This window comes from Aphelocoma coerulescens, chromosome 5, assembly GCF_041296385.1.
Source record: "Aphelocoma coerulescens isolate FSJ_1873_10779 chromosome 5, UR_Acoe_1.0, whole genome shotgun sequence".
Lineage (NCBI taxonomy): Eukaryota > Metazoa > Chordata > Aves > Passeriformes > Corvidae > Aphelocoma > Aphelocoma coerulescens.
In genome coordinates this window covers 18,846,182-18,874,179 of record NC_091019.1, presented here as the reverse complement: position 1 = coordinate 18,874,179, position 27,998 = coordinate 18,846,182, and the positions used below count along the sequence as shown (strand labels likewise).

The window sequence follows — 27,998 nt, the reverse complement described above, 5'->3', positions numbered from 1 at the left end:
AATCATGTTTCACAACTTTAATAGAATATTCTATCTATTCTGTACAAATTGAAAACACTGTATTAAGTTACAAATGTGTAGGTAAGGCTGGAGCACTCTACATGCCTGGTCACAGTGTTGATACAGCTGCTATTCAACTGCTGCCAGAGGTTGGCAATGGATGCTGAAACTAGAAATGTGTACCTTAAGTGCCACACAACAACAAAAGGTAGTTTTGAAGACTTCAGAACTTTAAATAAAACAAATTGTGGAATGGAATAATTTCAGTGTTGCAAGTAAGACACCCAAACTTCAGATTTATTGAACTGCTTCACTTTGATAAGTTTCCGTGTTCATAGTGAAAGGTCCTTTCATGCTGGACACTAAGCAATAAGACTACTGGAAATTGTCTGGTTCTTTGGCTGCAACCCACTTCCACCAACAGCAACAGTTTGGCCTTTGCATTTTGATCTTCATCCAGAAGAGTTGTCATTTTGATGCGAGTTTGTTTCTTCTGTCTAGACTACTACATTGAGACCACTTTGAATTACCTGTTTTACAAGTACCCATATTGTATGCAAAAGAGGAAGATTTTTCAAGTATATTAAAAACTATTAAAAAGCACTAATTCTGTCAAAGTACTTACAAACATGAATAAATAAATAGTAAGATGAACAACTAAGTCTCAAATATGACACCCTCTTCAATGAAGTAAAATTACTTCAACTCAACTGGTTGTACTGAGATAATAAATATGACATTTAAAGCTGCTCAAGCACTAGTTCAATTTGTAGGTTGCGAGAAACATTAAAAAAGGGGGGAGGGAACTAGCAAAAAAGTCATATTGCTCTATCTGTTTCAGCTACCATACATGTAATCCATTTACTTTAGCTTCTCAGCACATTGCTATTCCACGATTTTCAATGTTTAACAAGAAAATGGATAATCCTCACATGGTAGTCTGGACTATTCCCCTATGCATAGGGCAAAAGGCTCTAAAGGCCTATTGACATACTGAGCTACAGTGTACCAACGGCTGTAGAGTGTGCTTTATTTAAACCTCAGATTTCCCAAATGCATTGAAGTTGCCACTGTACATGTTAAGCAATAAAGTTAGTGAAAATCATGCATTTTAAAACAAATTAATTTTAAGCATTGTTAATAAGATTGTGCTGCAGCAATAAAATATCCTGAACTGCAGGCCAGGTATCCAACTATTTGTTACAAGTTGTTCAAATATCACTTCCAAGTGGTATTTCCTTATTACTGTTGTTTGCATTCAGCAGGTTGGCTGGACTCTTTCTGTATAAAAGGAAAAAGAGAAAATAACCAGTTAAAAATCAAATTGGCATAAAAGAAAACACTTCAACAAATAAACAGAAACTGGCTATGAAGTTCTGAATTAACTAGGTATCACTAGCATGTACAAAAATGCTACATGCAAACTCAAGCTACATTATAAAGGTCCAACAGAGTCACCACATTTACTGGGTTTCCCCTTGCCCCCAGCTGCTTGGTACCCCATAATTTTTAATCTTCTTTTGTGCTGTTAACACTGCATCCTGTAGACCAAGGTTCACACAAACAAGAAAGCAAACCACCACCTACTCCCCCCAACCACAGGCTCTATTTGACTTCCAGCCCTGTTAAACAATTTTAACAACCAGCTGCCACCTCCTCCAGCTCTGAGGAGGGAGGAAGGCAGGCTGCTTATTCTGTAGCACGTCTGAGTTTTTCCTTAGGAGCCTTGCCCTTTCTACTAAGGTGATAAAAATGTAATTAATGTGTTGATTTCTGCTAGGTTCTGCATCACCAGCAGGTAACTATTCAACAATTTAACACTGGGCAAGAACTCCATATGTTAATCTGAATATGTAAAAGTAGAAACACCTTCATTAGGCAGTACAACAACTTCCCCTTTGGCAAAAGGAAGTGTATTTGGGAATGAGAACAAGTACTCAAACAGCTAAAAACTTCAGATTTACACTGCACTTCTTGCTTTTTTTTGCATTGTAAAACAGCATTCTTAGAAAGCAGAATTTATTCAGTGAATTTCCACTTTGCTTCTCCCCTTACCATTCTTAATATAGTTTATTATACACAAACAGCAGTAACAGAATCCTGCTGAAGTCTAGTAAAGAAAAATATAGGTATAAAACACAACACCCAGAACATCACTCATGCAAAGTAAGGTATTTCTTAGTTACTATCCTAAAGAGGAGGTTTATGTGTTATAAAAGATGTACTCATGCCAAAGTTCAGTATACATCACGTAACCAAGAGCTAAGACAACTGAAGCATTTTGCCTCTAGTGAGGAAGAATAGGTGCAACTGATTTAAACTTCCTTATCATGAAGTTTGCCCTTGAAAATCTGCACTAAATCCAGGATATTTTTCTGTTCCTCACCTAAACTGCTTTAGGGTCAAAGTGGTCACTATCATTCCCACTGCAAGTCAGGATTAAAGCCAAATGCACAGATGTGTCTGAGACCTTTCAGACTTCCTCCTTGAGGTATTCCTCCCCCAGCACACCTGGCTAACTTTAACTTTGTTCTCTCTCATCTGCCTGAAGTTCCAAGTAACACTGATGTGAATTAAACTGCACTGACTGGGGACTAAATACAGGAAAAGGGATATGTTTGCACAGAACACAAAATTAGCATTCTTGCTCTTGAATTAAAATTTAACTGCCACTGGTAGCACACTGCATGCTATTCCTTTTTTTTAGGGGCAGGCAAAACCCAGCAGCATGTTACCAAAAGTTTTCTAAAGGTCTGTATTTTTCTTTTAACTGCTTGGTATTTAAACACGGCCAGAGCAGTGTGAAGCATCACTTCCTCTCCCTCCCTGCATTCTGGATAAGAGCCATGATAAAATGACAAACTATTTAAAATGCTATTTAAAATGCACTTAAAAATCTTTCCATCTCCCTCCTTCCTTCCTTCCTAGTCACCTGGTATATTTAGATCAAGGCACACTTAGGTTGACCACTGCAACCATTTCCGCCAAATTTTAATGATCAACCAAAACACTTGTTATATTTTCTAATAAACTTCATTATCTTTTCCTTATTTCTGTAAGCACTTAAAACATATTTATTGCATATAATTGTTTATCCTGTAAAAACTGAGTCACAGAGATCACAAAGTTCCTTTTTAAGGACCTTTCAGTGTTGATTAGTGCTCTCAGATAAAAAAAAATAAATACAGTTTGAGGGGTTCCCGGATCTGAGTCAGTTGCTGGAGGATTTTGAGACAAATATGGCTATTTTATGCTATTTTTAGCTTACACTTGAGGGTGTATCTGTGTTGGCCAAACGAAATGTTTAAGCAGGCCCTAAGTATCAAGGCAGTATTTCAGATCCAGACTCCAACATAATCCATATTCTCCCACCATTCTAACACACAGCACAGCCCTTGCTGAGGAAGCCAGCACATGAGCTCCATGCTGCCTACAGCTACCTTCAGCCCCATGCAAAGCATCTCAGTCTAATCCCAGAGGACACCAGCAGAAAGAGACCACAACTCCCTTCCAGTTACATCTGCTCCAGCAGGCACAATGCACACTGAAACTTATCTCTGGCCTCTGCTAGCTCTGGTATCAGGGGGCCAGACCCCAAGCTGTGAGTGTGATGGAGAGCTGACATCCACACTCCCTCAGGCTGGGCTTTAAAGCCTGAGCCTGCTCTCCCTGCAGAGCCCAGACTTGGTGACACTGGGTCAGCCAGTCACTATCACTGATCTGCCTTAGCCCCTGTGCCATTTATCACCCCATCCTGGCAAGATTTCCATTCATACTCTACTTCCCTAAATTAATTCCCCATGGTATCTTAGAAAGGTAGTGAAGTGCATCAGCCAGGCAATAAAGACCAAAGAGATTTCAACTGGCAAAGACAAGGAGGAATTGCATCTTATTTTAAAATAAATTTAACAGTAAACACACATACTGAAGATCACTACCAGGGCTACAGGGACGAGAATTCTTCTTGTTGTTAACAGATTCTCTACAGTAACCATAAACAGACTTAAGTTATCTTAAAATTGGTAGAATTTAAAAATTTTTATATCTTTAAAGTATTTCATATTTACTTATTCTGTGCAAGGAGTTTAAACTACTCTGGGCCTTTAATTTCAGTTTGAGATGCCATTCCTAGTGGATAAGAACAAGCTGAGTGAGACTCCCCCCATTTTTTCTCTTTTGCTAACAAAGATCAATATAAAGCTTTTTGTTACTGCCACTCATTTATTGCATCACTTGCTCAGAATTAAAAATTTCCCCTAAAATTTGCAAGAACAGAGGGCTAAAACAGAAGAAAAACAGGTCTGAATTAATACTGCTTTCATGACTTTCCTACACAAACCCCATCATGCCTACCCATCCAGTTAAACTGGTATCCTAGAGGATGGGGATGCAAGTCCAAAATACCAATACCACTTATTTTAGCAATTTTGTTTTTCAAAACAGAGTCTGCTGAAGAAAACACTGAATTTCTATTAGTATTCAGTGTTTATACACACTAGGCAAGATACATTCCTAGGTGATTCAAAGAGCAATGAAGTCTCTATCTCCTTACTTTTCCAATTCAGTTTTTGGGAAGCTTCCCATCTGCTAAAGTAGCCATGCAGGAACAGGCAGATCATCAAGATCTCATCTGACTGCCCAAGAACTCTGCTGCCAACAGCGGGAACAAAGCAGGCAGCAGGCACTAAACCCGATGTCCTTTCCAGTGCAGAAGGTAGAAAGCCTTTCTGAAACATCTTTAATGAAATAGTCCAATCATAGGACCTAAAGCTGAACCTTATCTTTATTTCCTATTCTATGCTACTGAATGAGAAAAAGCAAGGATATCAAATATATACACAGGATGTACACCCAGAGCTAACTGGAATTAAGTAAGCAACCCTAACCCTAACTGCCTCCCTCCACAACTGGTTCTGGAAATGAATTTGCTGCTGACAGGTCCTGCCACTATAACTCAGAAGACAAAGCTCCTTGAAGCCCATGCAGTCTCACACACAGCAGCTCTTTTGCTCATGATTCAAACCAGCACTTTGCATTACCCTGTCAGCTACTTCTCAATTCAAGCACAGCCTCAGTAAGGTGAAATAAAGGCAGCTAAAGGAATGTGACATGCAAACACGTAGAAAAATACAGCAGACAAAACAAACTACATTGTCCAGTTTTGTAGCAACTTCTGAAGCTACTTCCAATCATCTGACTGCTCAGTTGTCCAAAGCCACAACTTATATATGGCACAAGTGCTTTGTGTAAGAGATGATAATGATCTGGTTGTATCTGAACAACTCAAATGTACTTAAAACTCACAGGAAGGAAGGAGGAAAAGTTAACAAAGCACAAAGTGTTGACATGCAGCAAATGTACTACAACAATAAAGGAGGAAGTAATATGGAAATGACTAAAAAGGAGAAACTGGATTTGAAAGGAAAACAGACCAATTATTTTTGTGTACGTGAAAAAGAAAACTATTCTAGGTAAGAATAGCAGGGGGTGGGAACTAAAAGGCAAAGAAAGGCAAGGAGCAAGGAGAAACAGGACCAGAAAATGGCATGAGCAGGAGAAAGAATGGAAAACAGGACTGAGTTATGAATGTCAAAGGACAAAATAAAAGAATTCCAAGTTGACTTGAAAAACTGAAGCCAGTGGCTGACAATTTTTAACCATAGGGAGGGAACACAGCTGTGTAAGAGACTGCAGCAGGACAACAGACAAGCCACTGTGACAAACGGATGTTCTACTACTGCAGGTGAACCACCCGCACCAAAAATCAGCACAGAAGCACAGCTCCATTTTGAGTTTAACAAAGGCAAAGAAGGGCACTATCTATGCAGAGGGAATGAGCTGGAAGGATTATAGCTTCTTCTAAATAATTAAAATAAAAAGACAGAAGCCTAAACCACAGGGGGGCGGGGTGGGGGGCAGGTGGGGGAAAGAAGTATGGAGGCTGTTGCAGGCATTGTTCTCTGTGAGGAATGGGATGAAAGGTGAAAGATGACAGTATCCAACAAAACTTTTTCTTTCTTCTTTTAAATAAAGAGACAGATGAGCAGGAGAACAATACCTGTGCAGAATCATGAGAGATGAAGAAAAGGCTTCTAAGAGTGACTGCCTGCCTTTGTCAGGCAGCATAAATAAGATGCTGGAAAAGGCATACTAAGTAAGCTGATGTTACAAGATTTTAAGAAGAGCAGAGAAGATATTTAAGAAATAATTTGCAAGTGCATTAGAAACAGAAAAGAGATGCAACATCAAACCAGAAACAAGGAAAAATGAAGTCTGACAAGTCTCAGTATCTTTTATCATGTGTATATGAAATACAGTTTGACTGCTACAAAGGCAAAACAGAAAGTGTGCCAGGAAGGCAGAGTGTCATTCTGAAAAATCTACTTTAATTATATTATTTAAAGGCACTCATCTCTACACCCATTTCTTTCTATTTTTTACTAATAAAACCTAAACTCTGAAGTCACCATTCCCCCATTTCTTTTCCCCATACAAGGAAAAAAACCAAAACAAAACAGAAAACCCTAGAAAACAAACCACATTGCATGACTACAAATGGGACTCTTGGAAGTTACGTATGAATGGAATTCCACCTTACCTAGAAATGTATGAATGATAAACAGACTTATATTACACCTAAATGGGAAAAAATTGAAAGGAACTGTCAGCATGGATGAAAAGTGAAATGTACAAAATAATACAGGAGGCAACAACCATAACCTTCCAAGATAACTTAAACTTTTTTTTCCCCTACAGAGTACCAAATCTTCTAGAAGCATATTTGACACTTCACACAAACATATGTTGATGTAGAACTAGCACTGTTTTTCAGCTGTCCAACTTTTTCCCGTAACAGGTACACCACTGCATCTTGATCCTACAGAGCAGTCAGAATACTGATTTCTGCCCATCTAACCCTGTTTGATTGATCTTTGTACAAGACAGACTTTCTTTAGTATACAGAATTTCTCATTAAAGAAAACCAAACTTGATGCTTGATAGTGACAAAAAGCATTTACTAATGATACGATGATGTGCATAAAACTACACCAGAAGAGTGACATGTCAAGCTGCTGTTAAGACTTTCATCCAAAGATCAAGCAGTTTTGCATGCCTTTCACTTTTTCATCTGTCTTTATAAAAAAATTGAAAGCTGATGTTTTAAGAACTAAATGAACACAAGTCTGTCATCACTGTCCCAGCTTCACTAAATATAAGTGTTTACCATGACTGAAGAACTGAGAAATACCTGTCAGAAGGAACACTAACCCTTCAAGGCTGAATTTTAAGCCAGGTATCATAAAATTTAAAATTCAAAGTTGAGGACTGATTTTTTTTTATTTCTAACCAAGTACAGACGTGGAGTCTAACCTGCAGCCATCAGGACAACGATAAAGAACAATTCTAAGGAAAAGAAAATAAACAAACAAGCTAGTTGAGATTTGTCAGACTAATTCTAACTTGAAGTCCAGCCAAAGAAAATCTGAATATGACCTTTCTAAAGGAAAATTATATATCAGCACTACACAGAGATGCCATTAAGATGCAAAGGCACACAGTTTGGAAATTATCTTAGTGCAGGTTGGAAGTCAAAACCTACATTTTCTCAACTGACGGAAACATTAACTTCTTTTTTAAGAGCAATTTGAGTGCTGAAGATAATGAAAACACTGCAGAGTCAGAAGTTAGGGTGTTTTTGGGAGTTTCAAAATATTTATTGATCTCTTCACAAACTATTATACCCTTAGCTACACTGCTCATGATTATAGTCTGTGTTATGACTAAGCATACAAAGTCCTTACCTTAGGATCACTCTCTGCATCTTCCTCCTCTTCTCCCTCCTCTTCCCCCTCCAACTCCTATGACAAAATAGAGATAAACTAACAGAAATTAAAACAGGTTAAAAGTGCAACTTTTTGTAATGGACAAAAAGCAAAGTAGCAGATTAAGTTATCACTATATTCCAGAGTGTTTCAGATGTCAACATTGGGCTGATTTAAAAGAATTCCAAGTTTTAAATGCAAAATCTTCAAAAGATGATATAAAGGTTTCAGTATGTCTTAAGGCAACCTTCCTATGTAAGCTGCTGCTGCAGTCCCACAGCAATTTTTAAACTTCTACCTAACAAATTATTTGGAATTTTGTTCTGGTAATAGGTATACATGTCTGATTTTGTTCTTTGTTTTGGTCTCCCTCCAGAGATTGTTTATTTAGACTACTGTGGACCGGCTATGCATTCCTGTGCAGGATTTTTGCACTCAGTTTTACACACAACCACATCCAAGTGATAACATCTGGCACTGGAGACTGATGAAAAATACACATACACACTTCTATCAATACCCAGCTTAAAAAATAAAAATATGAAAATGTTTATCCACTTAACAGCCTAAGGACAGAGAAAAAAGAGACTGCATGCTGAAGGCTGCTAGCTCACATCAGATCAACAGCTTGACAACTTCTGATGTACTCTGGTGTGGTGAACCTGACAGCCAGGGCTGTACCTTTGACAAATTAGTGAGAACAGCACAGTAAAAGCAGTTAAGCAAAAAATGCAAAGGGTATTAGTTCATTTAAGTGTGGTAACATGTAGAGGTTTTGTGCAAAGCCTTTCACAGTGTGTTTGTATTCATGCAACACTACTGCAAACAGACCAGAGCTCTTAGTGTACGAGAAATTCCAGCCTAAATTAAGCTTTTATACTGAGCAGCTACACACTTCCCCTTTTTACTTTACATTTAGTAAGACCCAGTCTTCAAGCTTATGACAACTAAAAGCTGACAGCTGAATTCCACTACCACCTAAGGAGCAGATACTTATCATGTAGCACTCTAGAAAAAAAACCTTGTCTATAATTTTTGATTCATCAGAAAGCAGCTTTCAAAATACTAAAAAACACATGGATAAATGCTCTTGCAGAAAGTACTTTTCTGAAGAGGAAAAACCGGCCACACTTCTGCAAGTCATGAATGCTGAACTCTTTTGTAAAGAAGTACCATGCACAAGGGCATTTATGAACAACTGTTTTCTGCTCCATATAGGAACTATTCCTGGTGCTGGAATGGAATAGGTAATCAGTTATCTATAAAGAATACAGTGTGCATCTCACCTCCTCTTCACCTTCTTCATCTTCTTCAAACTGAAAAACAAACCCAAGGTTTAATTAGCTCTGCTAGTATTTGCATAAAAACTTCTGCAGTAATACGTGTAGCATGTTCAAACAGTAACTGAAACAAAAGCCCTTCCAGGTGTAGATTAACAACTTACAGGAAGTTGAATGATTCTTTCCTATCCCCACATAACACAAATCTCTTCAGGGTTTTTTTTTGTTATTCTCATGTTATTAATACTTCCCACTAGTCTAATCAGAAAAGGAGGAGAATTTTTCTGTCTATGTGCTGACTAATAAACAAAATGCTAATTGCATACATACATTATCATCATCCTCTATAGCTTCCCCAGTGAAATACAGCACAGCACGAGGGACTATCCTTTCACGGAAGAAGTGTCCAATTTCAAAATCTGCTGCTAAAGTGAATTCTGAGTCTTCATCCTGTAAGGCAAGTCAGTTTGAGTTTTCTATTGCAAATGTCATGTGCTACACAGAAGCAGATGAAAATATTTCAATCTAACAGGTTTGGGAAAACATCACCCTGTCATTATCAACCTTGAGGTCACAGGTACTTTCAGTATACTTAACTTCATAACAGTAAAATCTAAAGTCTAAATCTAGATTTGCAGAATTGAGATTTTCTGTAAAAGTTTCCTACTTTCTATATGCACGTTACTGTCCTGCTCAGGCACCTTCTATTAAAAGCTCATAGACTTGGCTGGCTCTGGCATCTGACATTACAGAACTGTTCAGAATGCTCCAGACTGATTTTTAAAGAAGTCAGGTACCAGCCATGCAGGAGTGCTGTGTGGGCAGGGAAAATAATGACCTTGCCAACAGCAACCACTGGAGATGTCTTGGATCAGCAAGTTGGCTAACAGTAAACTGTCAATGGATTACTTGGAGAAGTCGACAGTATCCTTTCACTTTATCAAGGTGAAGCCCAGTTTAGTCAAAAGCAAAAATAACAATAATAATACACAGTACTTGATAAAAGAACTCTATAGCCACTATACAGTGACTTGGCAAAAACGATGTGGCAAAGCGCAATTGTGCCATTTCAAAAACTTACCAATGACTCTCCATCACCAGATACTGCAAAAAGAAAAGACAAGAAATTTAAGAAAAGCCTGTATAGTATCACCCACCTCAACATTCAAGATGACAAAACACAGTATAAAGACCTTCTCATACCAGAAAACACTGAGGTTATAAAGGCTTCACAAGGTAACTATTAAAACTATAGTGACAATTCAGATTAGTATTAAGTTAAACCTAGAAATCGTACTTTTAAGAATTTCATGTTATAGTTAGAGCACCAAAGCTGCCATTTGTATATCAAAGATTTTTGCACAGGAAATACTCTTTCTACAAGGATGGGCTCAGAGGGCATGTGGATCAACATATTTAGTTTCTATATAAATACTGTAATTACAGTAACTTCATCTGGCACAGCACTACAAATCATCTCCTCTCCCCCAAAACAGTTAGCACCAAGCAGATGAACATTTTGACAAGAATCTGCAAAGCATTGTTCAGAGGAGACCCAGTACTGTAACCAGCATGGAACAGGGTGGGTGTTTTGTTTGTTTAAAGACAAAACCAACCAACTAACCAACAACAAAAAAACCAAATCAATGCAAAAAACCCCAACACAAATCACAATGTATTTCCCTTCTCTACATTACCATGTGATCTACTGTGAAAGCTATCATTTGGTTTAGTCTGTTCTCAAGTTGAAAATGCAAGTGTCAACTGCCAGCAGATATCAGTGTCTTATCTCATACAATTAATTCCAAAGTGTACCCTTTAAGTATTTAAAAGAACAATATAACAACAGGAGACTAATCTCCATCCCTTCCTCAAAGCAGCAACAAAAATTAAAGGGTATTTCTGTACCAAACCACCTCCAACTTTGGAAATACATATCATCCTGTGTTTCTTACCCCATGTACATGAGGATTTGCAGTGGTAATTAGGAGGGATAGCTAGCTCGTAACAGCCCACAATAGAATCAAGAACCACTTTGTTCAGTACATCTCTGGAATCACACAATGGTTTGGGCTGGAAGGGACCTTAAGGATGACTTAGTTTCAACCCCTCTGCCATGAGCAGGGACATGTTTCATGAGACCAGGTTGCTGAAAGCCCCATCCAGTCTTGAACGCTTCCAAGAATAGGGTATACGTAACTTCTCTGGGCAAGCTGTTCCAGTGTCTCACCACTTCCACAGTCAAGAATTTCTTCCTAATATCTAACCTAAACCTGCCCTCTTTTGGGATAAAGCCAATTCCTCTTGTCCTGTCACTACATGCCCTTGCAAAAAGTCCCTCGTCACCTTTCTTGTAGGGCCCCTTTAGTCCACAAAATAAACTACTTCCTTCATCTATGTTCGCAGAAGAGGATGATGAAAGATGTACCAAGAAAAAAAATAATGGTTTTTGAATCCATCTGGATTGTTTAGTATGTGAGTACACATCTAACATTAGACAAGGAAAATGACAAAATTCTGTATGGAGTATCAGGAAACCCTAATTAATCACAGAAGAAACTACAGGAAGTTCTGTCACTTGACACAGAGGTTTCGATCAAACTGCTATGCTGTAACTTGACCAACAATGGAATACGTTTCTTTCGCATGTTAGAAACATCAAACTGATGCATGGAGCCATCCTGTGGTAAAACGTGTTAACTTCTTTGAGAGTCTACATGAGACTCTTTTCATACTATGAATCCTGTTTACACTGCACACCTACTGGCCAAATTCTACAGAATAACATCAGAACAAAATAATCTGGATGGGCAGGAGTTTGCAATCCTCCTCTAGTAACCAGACAGTTTACAATGCAGCAGCATAGTTTGAATGTTTAAGCCACATAAATACAAATACATATAAGCAAAACACAACCTATTTTAAGGATCCTAAATTCTTAATTTCCAAGCTTACCCTTTATTGGGCTGAAGAAGTTAAAAAATGAATCGTTGGGTACTTGTTTAGTAATTGTCCGAACTGTGCCTCGGCCCTTGTGTTTCTGTTTCTTCTTGATTGTTTTAACCGTGACGTTTTTTCCTTTTTTCCAGTCAATAGTACACCTAGAGACAGCATGTGAGGAACAGCATTTTAACACAAGGCACCACGGAAAAGAAGGAACTGAGCAGCAGAGCAGCAACATCAAGGCAAAGATGACTTATCACTCTCTAGATAAAGCTACTTGACAAGATATGAAGTGGATCATAGTCCTACAGATGATGGGTATTTGGACATATCAAATATTTCCCTAAATGAAAATGCTATACAAGTTTGTCTTGGCAGAGTAATCACTGCCCCCACTCCACTCATAATTCAATACCTCTTTGGCCCAACAACTGGACTTCTGGCCCAACAACTGCCACCAAGGACAGGATTAAACTATTCCAGAAAAAAAAAATCACACCAGTCAGACCATTAGGAAACAATGCATTACATCCTCTCACTACAGGTCAAGGAAGTGTCCAGTTACCCTAAAACTGCATGTCCAAAGCGTGGCCAGGGAGAGCAGTGTCTGAGCTCTCCAAAGAGCAGTGCTTAGATTGACTTGGCAGCCAAGCACACCAAGCTGAAAAGAGCCTAATTCTCAGTTCCATTCTGCTGCTGTACAAACCGACACTCAATGAAAAGTCTCTCTTCGTTCAACTAAGTTTTACCCAAAACTGCACATAGCAAACACAGCTAATTCTCCTGTAATGGAAATAACAGTGTCACAGTAACCCTTAAGTGCCTCAAAAATATCTTGTCCTATAGACAGATGGCCAGTCACCAGTTTTACACTTAACCTGTATAACAAATCACAGAAACGTTTTCCTGCTCTACTTGTACCATATCTAACACCTTCATCAGGAAACATCAACTGAAATCAAAGTTCTGACAAATCAGCAACCTAAGAAAGTGTTCCTTTGTAATACTTTAACAGAAAATATTTTGCTACAATGAATTAAGTTTTCTTCAAAATAGAGTAGTCTGTTACTTAGGCACAACTTTCACTAAACACCCAAGCAGACTGTTTACCTCACTGCAGGTGAATGCTCAATTCAATGTAGCACTAAAAGTCAAGAAGTTTTGAGGTTGTCAGCATGCATTCAAAAAACCAAGTATTTGGCAATTTTTAAGCGTGAGTTAGAAAACCCCCCAAAAACCCACCAAAACACATCCTTGAAGGAATAGAAAAAAACCCGAAAAACCAAATAATCACCAACAGAAAAGAATACTTAGATGCTGAGAAAAATAGAGTACAAAAGCCATTTTTCATTTGTGTCAGCTCTGCTCTGGTGTGGCACTGAAATTTGGTTATAGAGCAAAGTTCACGGATGGGAAGAGAAAGCGTTAGATTAGATGGAATGATTATTTTGCTCCCAAAAAACTCTAATGTGCTGTTCAACTGAGACTTTCAGGACAGACATGAGAATTTACCATCCACAGCTGTTTCCTGAACATGTTTTGCAAAAACAGTAAAAATAAAATTAAAAAAAAATTGCTGCATTAACCCCAGCTGCCAGAATCAAACTGCATGGTCTTTATGTTCCAGCCTCAAAACAAGCTGAAAGAGTACATGATGCATATGACCTGTTCCTGCCTGATAATAATAAATCAATTCCTGCTAGAATAAAAATTGCTGAGGAGATGATAAGAATCCAAGAGAGTCTAAGGCCACTTACCAGACTGAGGGAGTAGTCTGAAAAGTAATGACTAAAAATAATTTACCCAGTTATCTGGAAATAAAAGGTTTGTTACCTCAATTAGAGAGCTGTTAAATTTGAAAGGTGTCCAATTTAAAATGTACGCTATGTTGAAATACATCTCCATCTATGCATCTGTTACTTCTGCATGCTGAGGCTAACATCATCACTATCCCTACAAACATTCCCAGTTTTGAAGTCAGTAACAATTTTATCTTCACTAATTATTATCACAGTAAGCAAAAAAAAAAGCATTTTTACTTCAGAAGCTTTTTTGAGTTTGAGTTTTCCTTACCCCTCACAATCAACTATTTCAGGTCCTTCAAATGAAAAGGGATCTGTCTTGTCTGGCTCCGACTTCATCTTGTAAGTTTTCGTCAGGACTGAGTTAGAGAAGTAGTCATTGGGCCCAAAGTGGAACTCTAATGAGAAAGACTGAAGAAATTTTATGTTACCACTAACTTTCATCTATGAAATAGTGCATCAGCATAATTATCATTAATCAAACTCTGAAAATACAAAAAAAAAATAATTTGATGGCAAACATATTTCAAACTACAGCAGAAGCAGGAAATTAAGAATGTCAATGAATTTCAAATGTAGCAAGAAGCTACAACAACCTTGGCTTAGATTTAAACAGGTAATTAGTACATTCCATTCACCTTCACACATAGAACTGCTGTCTTAAAAGCAACCTTAAAAATAAGTATTTTGAGAGAAGTCTTGATTTCATTTCCTATGGAAGCCTTTCATCATCCTTGCACTAGGGGTGAAGAAGTTGTTATTCTGAAGTCACTTTTACATTAGAACAATACCACGTGGTTCCACTGCTCCCCCAAGTCTGATCAATACCATCATCTTAAGAGAGTGAATCAGATTTTATATCCAATTAAAGCACAATTTAGATTGCAGGAGTCTATTTAAATAGTACATTCCACCAGGAACCAGAGGGGTTTTTTCCATTTGATAATAGGAAATTCTGCAAAAGAACACTGACTTCATAAACTGAATCCTATAACCAACATGTCTCAACAGGTTACAGCCTGAAGCAGGTGTTTCTATTTATGTTTGAACCTCCTCTGGCACCCAAAAATTGTCTGCAGAAATTCAGTTTCTTACATGGAGAACAAAAGGCTCCAGTTATGGAAAACCACAGCATCCACGATGCATCAATTTTCAGATCTGTAAAGCTTTCTAAACTGCTTGCACCATGCTCACTTTGCACTCAGGACCAACTATGAACTTTTTAAAGTAAACCAAAACTCAAGCTGTCTTGGAACAGGGGAAACAATACAGGATAAAGGTTTTTGGCAGCATTGATTTAGTGACTTGAAGGGGAAAAAGCCAGCAGGTCAGTTCAGCACACTGAAAGGACTGAAAGCCAAAGCTCCCAACATCACTGCCCAGCCACAGCATGTGTAACAGTTACCTTAAATATTTTATTTACTCCCCCAGTAATATGCCTTAAGAATTACCCCTAATCTGCACACAAAACAGATTGCATAGCTGCCAAAAGACTGGCCCTGAATATACTTCCCCAGGCATTCTTCACACTCAGGCCAGAAAACTGTCTGTTATCATCAAGGGGGGTGCCTTGCCATCCTCTTTTTCAAGGCTATTCATGCGCAGACAAGATAAATAACTCGGGACAACAGAATGTTCATCAAAGATATTTATCCCTCACTCATCTCCCAAAGGCCCCTTAATCTTCCTAAGACTCCATGAATCTCCTCACATGACTCAAATCTGCAAAGAGAGTGGTCAAGGAGTGATGGAGACCAATGGCAACAGCAGCCTTCCCCACCCCTGTGCTCACTGTTTAAGGACAGGAAGCCACTGGCACCCAGCACTGCACTGGAATATCTGTGTTTGACTTCCTATTGCCTATTTCAGCTTTTCTCCCCTTTAAAGCAATTCAAGACAGCTGCATGGTTTGGAAGCTGTCTTCAGCAAAGACTAATCTCTCTCTGGCAAACATGCTCAGGGGAAGAGTTACAAACTTAGCTTATCCACTACCAGTGACGAACATCATACCCAAATAATCCCATAAACCATCACTGGGGCTATAAATAACCAACCAGTGGCACTACTTTGCATGCAGGATCCCAAGGGCTAGCAAGACAAAAATATCTGCACAGACTGCATTTCAGCATTTCATTGTATACCTGCTAATTAAGAAACAAGAGGCTTCAAGCTTCACATAGTATTTGAAGTCTTGTAATGACCTTTCCAGCACTCTTTATTTGGACACCTCTGGGGTTTTTTTATCAGCTATGTTCTCATGAAGTTCAAAAAAAGAAAACTTCCTTTTTTGAAGCTATTTAAGTTATACCCAGATGCATCATCCAAATCTGAATATGCTAGCTAAGAATCCTGATGTCCAAATACGTATGTAAATAGAAATTATAATTATAAAATACATGTAAGTTTATCCATATGATTATAAATAAGTAAAAGCAAATAGCAATGGAATCACTTCTGCTTCATGCAGATAAAAGTTTCTATGTGCAGGCCATAACAAACAGGACTTTGAAGCACTTTAACTGCAGTCAGGTAAATCCACTTTCCACTTTTGCAGTACCATAACTACAGTTAATTGTTTTGGGTGAACAGTAAATCAGAAAATTCCTAATTATCATGTATTTCTTTAGCAGCAAAACCTAATTCCTAGCAGAATTAGTGCATCTGTGACACGCTGGTTATGTGAAGTTCTTACAGTACAAAGCTACCACTGCTGCCCCAATTTTCAACAGAGAATTGCAGATACGACAGTCACACAGCTGCAGAACAGGTTTCACTCAAGCAACTGGGAACACATCCTTTGTCTCCAAATACAGAAGGGACATGGAATTTGTCAGCCTTCCATTTCTGGATTTAATGTAGCACTGGAATGGAACCACTGACAGAAAAATGCTGTCAAAAGGTTACGAACAGTGCAAGACCAAATAAATCCCTTGTTTCAAGAGTTCTTCAACTTAAGGTACTGTAAAACAAAGCTGAATGAGAGCATAAAAACGATGTAGGCAAAAAAACCTATTCCCATCTCATCCAGATGCCACTGAATAGATATGCTTCAAGATAAAAACAGCCAGCTTCTTAGAATACCTTAGAATACCTTACTTTGTGCTTAGACAATTTATTTTCTTCGTAAAACTCATATCCTCTCCTAAGCCCAATGATAAAATTTAAAGAATTTAAAGAAAGTATGTGTAGGCTCCAACTGCATCATTCTCCCTGCCTCCCCATCAAAGAGAATTCAAGGAATAAGTGTAGTCTGCATAAATTGAATAAGCAGCAGAACAACTTCTTTTCAACAAACAGAGTCTGTTTCTGTACATTGAACTTAAACAAGAAAACAATTTCCAAAAATAAAGTTGTACTTTAAGAAATACTCATTAGATACACTTTTAAAATTCTATCTGTTTTCTATTCTTTTCAAGAGGTACAGTATTCATAATAATTGTCTTTGATTAGTATTACCAAGTCACATCTCCTTATTTGATAAAATATTTGATACCCAGAATTTTACCCACAATTCATTTTCAAATCAAAAACAGCAATGTAATTGTATTATTAAGAGCAGCTACACTTGAATTTGAGAGAGAAAAAGAAAGCAAAAACTAGACAGAATTGGGCCAGAATTTTAATCTACAACCTCCAGTAATGTCAGAGCTGTCCAGGCTAAGAATGAAAGAGCAAAGAGTCAGGAAAGCTGAAGATAAATCTTTACAAGGCAAAGCATGAAAATACTAGCTTAGAAAGAAACCTCACACACACAATACAGCCAAAGAGAGCTGAATGAATATTTTGGAATGCTGTTCACTTCATTACTACAATCTTCATGAGAAACAAGTAAAGAAAACTCACCATAGGCTGTCCTGGTTCAGAAAACTTAACTTTAATATCCTGCAGATGTTTCAAGATAGGTTCATCATATTCCTAAGCAGAAAAAAAGTAAAATCCAATTCAGCAGGCAATATTTAGAAGAACAGCCTCTTCCCAAGCAAAAACCAAAGTCTGTAACTAATTCAACAATTTCAGCTGAAGTAAAGATCTGGATCTAAATTTCTTAATCATAACTGCAAACACTATGTGCCAAATTCTCAATCATTAGGCCTTGTCTTCAGTAAACAACGCTGCCAGGATGTATTACTGAAGATACAGTAACTTCATTCAGGGTATTTCTTGCCAGTGAGATTCACAGGAAGACACACTCCAGGGAATTCCTCTTTAACAGCATTAAAAGCAATTAATACAAGTGCAGGCATAACTACCTAAGCTATTTAACATTAATTCAACCAAGCCAGGGGTATTCCTATAACATCCTTGCAAAAATAATCCTTTATGGACTAAACTAAAAATGCTTGTCCATCATTAGCCTTTCAAGCATCTTCAGGGATTCCAAAGACTCAGAAGATTTGGTGTATCACACACATTCCACGAGAATCGATTGACTACTAATGGGAAAAGCAGCAATTCATTTAACACAACAGAAGTTGCTCATTTCAGAGCAGAAACTTACTTGTACTAATTCACTTAGCATATCTACATTCCTAAAGATAGTAAACCAGAAGTCTGGAATTCCTTTGACATTTGTCTCTTCTGCTTTTTCGTCTATTACCACTGCATTTTTCAGGTCTCCCTGGGAAAGAAATACAGAAACAGCCAAGAAATTAAATTGTGACTTTTTAGTATATTTAATAAACAGAGACAGAAGTATAAAACAATTGCCATCTCTGAAGCTGTGCTTAAGGAACATTTGAAATCTACTTTTTTTGCCTCTGTAAATGAAGTTAAGAGATACAAGATTTATTTACGCAACTAAACATATACACATTTAATTTGGATTTACTTTCAATTCATTTGAAATTCTTCTATATGAAGACTAAATAGATCTGCTTCACTGATTTGACAAACAGAAATAATTAAAACACTTTCTATCTTTCTATAAAGAGAAAAAAATATAAATGCCTTTCTATTTTTCTATTCATCACCTTTCTGTAGCTCCAGAAGCCATCTACAGCATTTAATCTAAAAAATTTAAAATTTAACACTGCCCTCTGAAATGCTGTTTCAGCTTCCCAATTTTGCAGAATACTTGTAAAGTTGTCTTTCATGGGTATTTTTCCTTATTATGCTGTGTCCAGTTATTACTCTTTTGGGAAACAGGATGCCCTCCACATAAGTGATGTCAAATGTTATAAAACAGAAGAATGACTCAGTCATTTCTCAATCCCAAACAACCCTGGAAATTGGGAGTGTCAATTAGTTGTATTGCACCTTTCCCTTTACACCACTAGATAGCAGCAGATATTTAAGATGGTTTTGGCAGTTACTTGGGTTATGACGAGCCAAGAATATGAAGCTGCAGTTTACTTCCCATCCAGACATTTTTCTGGTTTTATTGTGTGGAATTTGGCCTGTCAATGCTGTATTTACACAGAGCCTAAAGAACTGCTTTTGCTCATGCACATTGAGTACTGTGTCATGCTAAATCTCAGGAGATCAGTAAAAACAAAGAGAACAATTCACTTGGAATACAGAACAGCATCAAAAAAAAAACAAACCAGGAGAAATCAGGCTAAGAAAAAAAAGCAAAGAAAACCTGACAGAATGGCAAACAGTTTTCTAAGTAGGTCGCTTTCCTGAGACAAAGCCTGAGCACACATCTCCAGAAACGATGCTGGGAAAGTAGCAGGCAGCCTACAGACTATATTATGCCTCCTAAATCTAGACAGCTCCTACTCAATAGACAAGTAGGAATCCACCAGCCAGCACACATTATATTAGCTCTGTGACTGTGTGACAAGTGTCTCACCTGTATTTACTAAAATGAAAGCTAATGATGTCCCCCAAAATAACGGGGACAGGCAGAGAAACAACCAGCCTTTTATTATCTTGGGGTTTCATGTAGCACTGGAATGGAACCCATTAGCAGGAAGATGCTGTTAACAGGTTACGAACAGTGCCAACAAAGGCAACTCCTCGATTCCCTCAAGCCACAGATTTTTTGAAAAAAGGCTGAACTAAAAGTTTAGAAGCTTTTACTGGATATAACAGTGTCTTCATCACAAGAACATATCACTGACACAAAAGTTAAGTCTTTCAATGGCAAGAACAGGAATTTAACTCTGACAATCTGATATAACCATAGTTTATGACCCAGCTTGTACTCACAGCCAGTTTTTCTTCTTCCTCATTTTCACTGTGCCATTCTGACTCTGCATCTGTGGGTTCAGCTTCCCCATTAATAAACTCTCTTCTCTGTGTTAAAAAAAACCAAAGAATGTAATTGAAGATGTGAAACTATGTATATGCAACCGGAAGTGACAAGAACAAAGAAATAAAAATTATATACATAGTTTTCCCACCTTATCAAAAAGAGGTTGATAGAGTGCTGCATATTTTCTCTCTAAATCATGTACTTCTTCATAGAATTTAGCTTCTATATGGGCACATTTCACCTGGAGCTTTTTCAAGGCATCAATTCTTCTTATCACTGCTTTTGGAAAACTAAAAACCAAAATTATTTAAGGTTAAAAGTTAGTTGCCTCACCATTATTTCACATATTACTCCAAAATAAGCTGCTTATAACTATGTGCAATTTTTAAATAAAAGGCTTATGTCAAACATACATGTTTCTCCAAAACCTATTTCAAAAAGCTGAAAGAATCCTCTCCTACCCAAGTTGTTCTCAAAGGTGTTATCTTCTGTTCCATTCCCTGGGGCCACTACCCTCCCCGTGTAGTTCAGAGATCTGAAATTAATACCTTTGTTTACACCTAAACTTTGAGACTAGATTTGTGTTGATCCACCTATGAAAACTAAGAGCTGTGCATTCTACAGGGAAGGCTTTGATTCACGGGTCACACTCGAGAGCGCACACTGCCCATCTGCACTTTAGATTATCGAACACTTCGATGCAGTTACGTAAAAGGAACGCTCGATAGAACTTATGTTTTTTCTAAAAAGAGGTCTACAGCCAGCTATTCTCAGTCAAGAAATAAAAGCATAAGTATTTATTAAAGGCAATATTTAAGTCTACTTTACAGTCAATATAAAACGAAGCTTCAAACTAGGGATATACAGGTCCTGAACTTTCCATTATATCCTGGACAGCAATCTTACAGAAATCATCAATCAATGCAGCACGTGCCCTGTCAGAGGAAGGGTCACAGAAGGAAACAAAGGAGGGGAGGGGAGTTACTCCTATCCAAAACAATAATGGCCACAGAAAATACTGAACTGCACAAAATTTTGTTTGCAAGTTTGCATAAGCTAAAACTTCACTCTTCCTTCCAAGTAAGCCACTGTGAATCACGGGTTAAGTAAACCATTTTTCTTAGTGAATCATTTATTCTAATTTCCTACCTCAATTACACAGTAATAATATTCTATTATGCTTTCAGTCTTGCAAGAATTTTATCATGCTCAGTACTTACGTTTCAATGTAACTTGAAGGAGTAAGTGATGTGTTGTCAAGACGTTCCTGAAGAGCTGCAAGGACCTGTGGATTTTGCATCACTTGGTCTGCCAGCTTTTCTATGAAGACAGAAAACCACTTTCAAACAAATTTGCATAGATTTATAGCACGTTTGTCATACTGTGTCTTACAGCAGTCACAGTAAAAATACTCATTATTTTCACACCTCAAATAACACCACTGTAGTTAACTAATAACACAAACAATTACTTCAGGACCAGATTTCAGGAATATAAAGTTGGATAATGACAGAAAAAGCACTTTTCTCTGCACATCTATCAGCTGCTTCTACAAGCAAGTAGTACATTGCCAACACAAGCAAATTTCCTGTTTTCCCTTTATGTGAGAAAGTGCAAACTGGAGTTTCTCTATCCTCCCTCTATATTAGCTGTACCTTAAAACCCACATATAAATTTGCAAGAGGAAAACCACTGAATTCCACTTCCAAGACATGTTTTCGTGACTCCTGAAAACCCTGCCAGCTACTTTGTGTACTGGACAATAAAGCACCATAGCACTGTAACCTTGACAACTACTGATTTTTTACATCAATATGATTTTACAATCTGTAAGACTCCCCAGTCATCACAACACTTCACAGAAGACTATTTTTCAGGAGGTCGAATCTAAAATGCTTCTGGTTAGGAGTTAAAAACCCTTACTAATAACCATACATGGTGTCATGGTGGGAAGACCTTTGCTTTTCACATCTTTCCCTGCTTTCTCAGTGCTCTTCTCCCCAGACATTAAGAGCCTGATAAATTGCGTAGAACTAACATTCTGAAGCTTTTATATGCTTGTGTGTTGCTTTGTTTTTCTCATTTATTTGGGGTTTTGTTGTTGTTTTTTATCAATCCAACTTGACTGTAAGAAGTATTCAATGGTGCCTAACAGTTCTCATGTGATTTCCAATTGCCAGTCACAAAGCATTTCTTAAAAAAAAAGGAATAGGTAATGAAGGAGACCTAAAGAACATTCAGTGACCACATAAATGAAACACATTTCACTATAATTCACAAATTTGAGTATTTGGAGAAACAATGGAACTGTAGCTTTTCTGCACACAGAAGTATTAATTTGAAAAACACTTTTCAACAGTCATCTGTAACCTTGCTACTGGAGAACAAAAACTTCCAAGAGGACATATTATAAAGATGCATTTTCTGAGAAACAAGACACTAAAAAACTAGCATCCAAAGAGAACAGTTCATTTTGATAATTATGATGACAAATACATGTTGTTACAAGCCAGCCTTTGCAGGCCTTATTCCAACTGTCTAGTGGGACATTTTGTGCAATGGTAAAGCATCACAGTCATAACACATGCAGAAATACAGCCTTCACTCTGGTTTTGGCTGCAATAAATATGGAAAACATCAGAAAGTGAACAGCCTAAAAACCATTGTTTTGCTTACAGCTGTGAACACATGTTCAGTTTTAACTGCAAAGGCTTATTCCACTTCTGTAACGTTACCTACTACTATGTATTTCTTACCTTTTTTGTTGCTTGCATTTTTAGCAGCCTCCAGGGAATCTGAAGCAGTATCTTCTGTTTTACTAAAAGAATTCAAAAGGTAACATATTAAAATAGTATCACATTACAAAAATGTTAACATTTAAGAAGTTATTCTGAATTTTCAATTTACTACATACATGTTATATAGACAAGTATGCCAATAAAAGACATATTTATGTCTTCAAGCTTGTGAAAGCTCAAAGGTTTGGATATGAAACTAGATCTCCAAAGATGAATAGGATGCAATGGCAAGGAAAGGTAAGGCCAAAAAAAAAAGAAACAAACCAACCTCAAAACAAAACATAACAAGCCCACAACAAAAACCTTTGAGAGATAAATTCATCTCATCAGGTCAATGGGTGGCCATTCATGTGTATGGTTCAGTCTCTGAATCATGTGGCCATTCACTCTGCACAGGAAAATGTTATTATTCACAAATGAGAATATGAGACACTTTTAGTGTAAGTGATGAAGAAAAACATAAGAAAGTATGCAGGTATGAAAGGAAGATGAACAAGGAGATAAAAGCTCTGTTTCCAACTTCTCTAACAAGCTGTTTTGATTAAAAAATTCTCTTCTACTCTAAAAGAGAGTAGGGATGTCCTCCCCATCTCCCTGCCACAACGTCTTCCATCACACTTCATGTGCTGGAGGGAGAGGGCCCAGCATGAGTCAACAGCCAGCCAGCATTCCCTGTGCTCCCTGCCAGTTTAGAGGTCACAAAATGCACACTGGATATTGCTGAAATTAACCCTAACTCACACACAAAACTAGAAAAGATATCACATATACAAATGGGTATTATCAGGTACCGGACAGACCAGCTTATCCAGCACTGCAAGACTCAGAAGAGCAGCAGCACATACGGATTTGCAGCAGTTGCATAAAAATACTGTATGTTCAAAAAATACTACATAAACTAGAAAAAAAAGTGCCTTTTGCATGCTTAAATTACACAGATTAGAGAAACACTGAGGCTCTTCAGTTCTTTAGAGCATTTAGAAAAATAATACCATTTTATTCTTATCCAAGTTTAGCAATCCACTCTTCACAGGTTAAAAAAAAAACAAACAAAAACCTCTCCTGCAGAAGATCAGATATACAACTGGCTCTAACTACCTTCATTTAATTTCAGGAAAACAGTCCAACATACCTGTTATCTGCCATCTGTGTGCCTGTATCCACCTGCAAGTTGGAAAGTAGTGTTTAAAAATACTCGAACAGTAATTTGTTTACTTCAACAGAAGATGAAAATAGAACAGGTCATTGTTTAAAACCTCAATACAAATTAACAGCTGCTGGTTTTGCTAAGAAATTCATCGTGCATAATCCCTCACAGTAAACTAAATAGCTACCACAATACCCAACTCAAACTAAGAAGTTTTTGAACAGTCTGTCAGGTGGTTTAACCCTCCTAGAACTTATTTCTTCTGTTAAATACTCCAGATACTAATGCATTTCTACACAGTCCTGGGTCTTCAGTCTGAATATAAGTGCCACAGTTTCCTAGATTAGCTCTGCATTCCATCAAAAAAATAAGCCAAAGAGGAAGACAGAAATGTATTATTTTCTAATTCCTTGACAGTACCACAGTAAATAATGAATTTTTCATCTCTGCCTATATAGCATACTTGAGCTATAAACAATGAAAGTTGAAATGAATTACAATAACTTCCAAATGACTCTTTTATCACTGAAGCAGAAAAATATGTTTCACTTGTCTGTCTAATCAAGGTTATTTTTGTGAGTAGCTGCTTCTGATGCTCTACAATGTGCCTAAAACTGTTGCTAGATAAAGAGAAAAAAACCACTGAAGAGAAGAAAATTATTCATCAAGAGAAGGGGTTTTGACAATAGCTAGGAAGGCATAATCCCCTGTATAAAGATTTGCCTTGAATTTATTTATCAGGAGTCAGAAAGCCAATAGGAAAGAGAGAAGTTAAAATCTCATTACTAACAATGATTGGAACCAAGTTTAGCACAGCTACCCCAGCCCCCAAAATCTAAATTAGCTCTCCTGAGAAACCAGAGGGAGCCAGATTGTCTAACTTATTCTGCTGTTCTTTGTTTTCTGGGTTGAAATAGCCAAGCCCGTACATGTACTTAAGTAACACAAATTGGGGGTTTTTACCCCCATTTTAAACAGCTGATCACAAATTCCAGTAATCACTCCCTACCATTCAGAAGCACAGGCAATATTTTCCACTACCAAGCTTTCACGAAAGAAGACGTTAGTCTGCAAGTCAAATTCAGAACGAAAAGTAGCTTCAATCATTTGTCAGAGTTGATTGGTCTGATTTCTCTGGTTCTGTGAAGGCCAAACAGTCTGATCTCAGGCCCAGTTTCCAATAGAGGGCTACCAAAGAAGAACCTAAGTGCTAATGCCAACTTGAGCGGCAGCCCAGAGATTGCATGCACTCTCCCATCTGGAAAACGCTGAATCCTGCTCTAAGCTGCAAAAGCAACACTTCCACAACCATTTCAAACAGAGGTGAAAAGCTTTGTTAATTTTTGACAGTACTAACAGCATACTTCAGGTTATTCCACAGGAAGTTGTTTACATCTCCCAAGTAAGCCTAGGAGCCCACCCTACAGTTTAAGCCCTGGAACAAACGAAAGGGGCTTCTGGCAGAGTAGGTGTTCCAGCAGCTCAGGCAGATTTACCTCCAAACTCTTCCTCTTGCCCTAAACATAACAAGAGAAAGTGGCAATGCCAGCAATCACCTGCTAGAGTAAAACAGAAGATTTTTACAATGTTACAGGTGAAGAAATAAAGGAGCACAAATGAATCTTTCCTTCCTTGGCAACAGAAGGCAGGGGAAAAAAAAGATACAATTAAAAAGGCAAAACAGAGCAAATTAACCTAATATCAGAGTTCAGCCAACAAGTTACATGATCCTAGTCACTATTAGAGGAGGCAACAGTAAGCAACTAAAAATGAGGACTCTCATTACTTAAAAATTATCCTCACAGACTTGTGGCTTCCAGCCTAGGCCCAGAGACAGAGCTAATGGAAAAGACTCTGCTCCACTTATAAATTCTTGTACTCAGCTGGTTGTGCTGTATTTCCTGCAGGGAACTACTTCTCAAGCCTGCTGATGGAAGACAAGATCCTCGTTCGTGTTTGGAAAACATGGAATAATGTTTTAATAGCAGTTGAATTCATCTCCACTGGAACAGACATGAAGTGGGCATGTTCTGACAAAAACCATTCACCCAAGTAACAAGAAACAACAAAAAAAAGAAAGAAAAAAAAAGACACCATTCTCTAGTGCAAATACATACTTCAAGTCGTTTCACTCCCTAGAGTTGTGCCTTTGGCAACTGGAAAGTAAAAAGAAGTATATAAATAAATAAATAGAAGAAACTTCCTTAGAAGACAGCTTGTGATTCCCAGTTGCATTCCAGCTGTCTTGCACCGACTTCAGTGCCACGGAGTCACCAACAAAACTGTTCAAGACAAGCTGGTGAGGGCAGCAGAGGGGAGACGAAGGTAATTTTAGAGATAAAGTGCACACCAGTTGAAGAACAGTACCAAAACACTGAGCCTTCCTGTCCATCATCTTCATTACCTTCCAAGCAAGTGAGCTCAGTTTTCAGCCAATAAAGACATGAAAAAGCAACCAGAACCCAAGGAAATAACAGCAGAAGGCATCGTTATTATCACCACCAGTAAGAGGCCAAATTAGTGCCTCATTTCTTCTGGACAGTTCTCTGTTTTCAAATGCTCATGCAGATGAAGCTTTGGGGATAGAGGAGACCAGATCAAGCCTCTGTCCTGCTGCTGTTGTTGCTACTGCTGCAACTTGTCTGGCACAAATGTCGGACACCATCGTCATTTAAAACTGCAGGAAACTGTAAACTCAATGCACACTAGGATAGAAAGAGTGCATTAAAAGGACAATATCCTGAAGGACACAAAGGAAAAGTCTAGACACTGGCGAGATGTACTCAGAAGTGTACACAGAATAAATCTTCTCTGCCTTGCACAAACCTTCTAAACACAACTAAAATACAAAGCAGGAAACTGAAAGGCTCCTGAACTCACAGGAAGGCTCCCGCCCACAGCTGTTAAGTGTTCTTCGTAACTACAACAAATCAGAAGGGAAAGTTGCAACTTCCGTTGCAGAGGCACTGGGATGTAACCCCGTGGGAAGCCACAAACGTAACAGTCTGATACTTTCTGTAAGGATAGTAAGAAGGGATCATAACAAAATAGCTAAGGAAGAAACTAATGAACCTGTTCCACAAGCGCTGAACATCAGCAATACTTAGGCTCACCTCGGAAATTTTCTTATAGGAACACTATTTTGTTAAGAGATGACCTCATAAAAATTTTCCTAGTGATTCTGTTTTCACCTGTAACTCCCACAATCGCTTCTCTACCTTTATATTTTGAAGCTTCGTGAGCAGATGTTACAGGAAGGGAGTCTAGCAAATCCTACGGGCACCAGTATTATGTGTAGTAAACAATCGCAGCAGCAGAGAAAATTTCAAACAAGCCCTCAACTGGGAGACAAGGAACTCGAAACGCAAACCCGAGCCCCCCGACTCGCCCGCCACGCTGCGGGAACACAACACCGTGGCTGAGGTCAGGCAAACGCATCGCACCCTAGCCAAGCGACGAAAGCCTTGACTCAACGCGAGCACGGCGGCGTGAGAGCGCCGGGGGCACCGCTGGCCACGAACAGCCCTCCCGCCCGCCTCCTCCCCCGCTCCCCCGGGAGGGCGGGGACAGGGCGGGCGCGCTGCCAGGCAAGCGCGGCCATACATGCGGCCGGAACCCCCGCGTTCCCCGCCGCCAGGCATGGAGCAAAGCGGGACCCCTTCCGCGGGCCCGAACTTCTCGAACCGGCCTTAAAAAGGGGCCGCGGCGGGCCGCGCGCAAACCCCTTCGGTTGGGCGGCTGCGGCCGCCACCGTGCTCCGCCCCTGAGCGGGCCCAGACAGAATCCCCAGTCCCGCGCCGCAGTGGCGGCGCCCGGTTCATTCCGTCCGCTGTCCCCGCCGGGTGCCCGGGGCGCAGGGCTCAGAGCCCGGGGCCGCCCGCCCTCACCTGCCCGCGCCCCTCACGCCGCAGAGGCCGCAGCGCCGCCGGGCTCCTCGCAGCCTCCTCGCTCGGGCAGTGCCGCCGCCAACAAAGCCGCGTCCCATTGGCCGCGGCGCCGGCCCCTC

General features: G+C 38.8%; 1 protein-coding gene and 2 non-coding genes across 7 annotated transcripts; all 3 read right to left on the bottom strand.

Annotated features, from left to right (window-relative positions):
• Positions 1 to 2: 2 nt before the first annotated feature.
• NAP1L4 (nucleosome assembly protein 1 like 4) lies at positions 3 to 27,992 on the bottom strand. Of its 5 annotated transcripts, none has more exons than XR_011151338.1 (16): positions 27,880 to 27,992; positions 23,978 to 24,009; positions 22,805 to 22,865; positions 21,268 to 21,369; positions 20,196 to 20,337; positions 20,002 to 20,088; positions 18,347 to 18,466; positions 17,692 to 17,763; positions 14,120 to 14,259; positions 12,059 to 12,204; positions 10,185 to 10,207; positions 9,434 to 9,553; positions 9,110 to 9,139; positions 7,803 to 7,880; positions 6,599 to 6,636; positions 3 to 1,281 (listed from the first exon to the last, which is right to left on the bottom strand). XR_011151338.1 is itself a non-coding variant. In XM_069016930.1 (16 exons), the coding sequence occupies exons 1-15, from the start codon at positions 27,975 to 27,977 to the stop codon at positions 6,631 to 6,633; spliced, it is 1,236 nt and encodes a 411-aa protein (XP_068873031.1). In that variant the 5' UTR covers positions 27,978 to 27,992; the 3' UTR covers positions 3 to 1,281; positions 6,599 to 6,630. The 5 variants fall into 5 exon arrangements, 3 of the variants coding, with proteins under 3 accessions (XP_068873031.1, XP_068873033.1, XP_068873032.1); XM_069016930.1 differs by having other exon boundaries at positions 7,803 to 7,859; XM_069016932.1 differs by lacking the exon at positions 6,599 to 6,636 and having other exon boundaries at positions 7,803 to 7,859; positions 21,268 to 21,367; positions 22,804 to 22,865; positions 27,880 to 27,960.
• LOC138112132 (small nucleolar RNA SNORA54) lies at positions 16,644 to 16,763 on the bottom strand. Its single transcript, XR_011151563.1, has one exon. It is a non-coding gene; the product is annotated as a small nucleolar RNA SNORA54 (small nucleolar RNA).
• On the bottom strand, positions 19,668 to 19,795 carry LOC138112133 (small nucleolar RNA SNORA54). The gene has a single exon (XR_011151564.1). It is a non-coding gene; the product is annotated as a small nucleolar RNA SNORA54 (small nucleolar RNA).
• Positions 27,993 to 27,998: the final 6 nt, after the last annotated feature.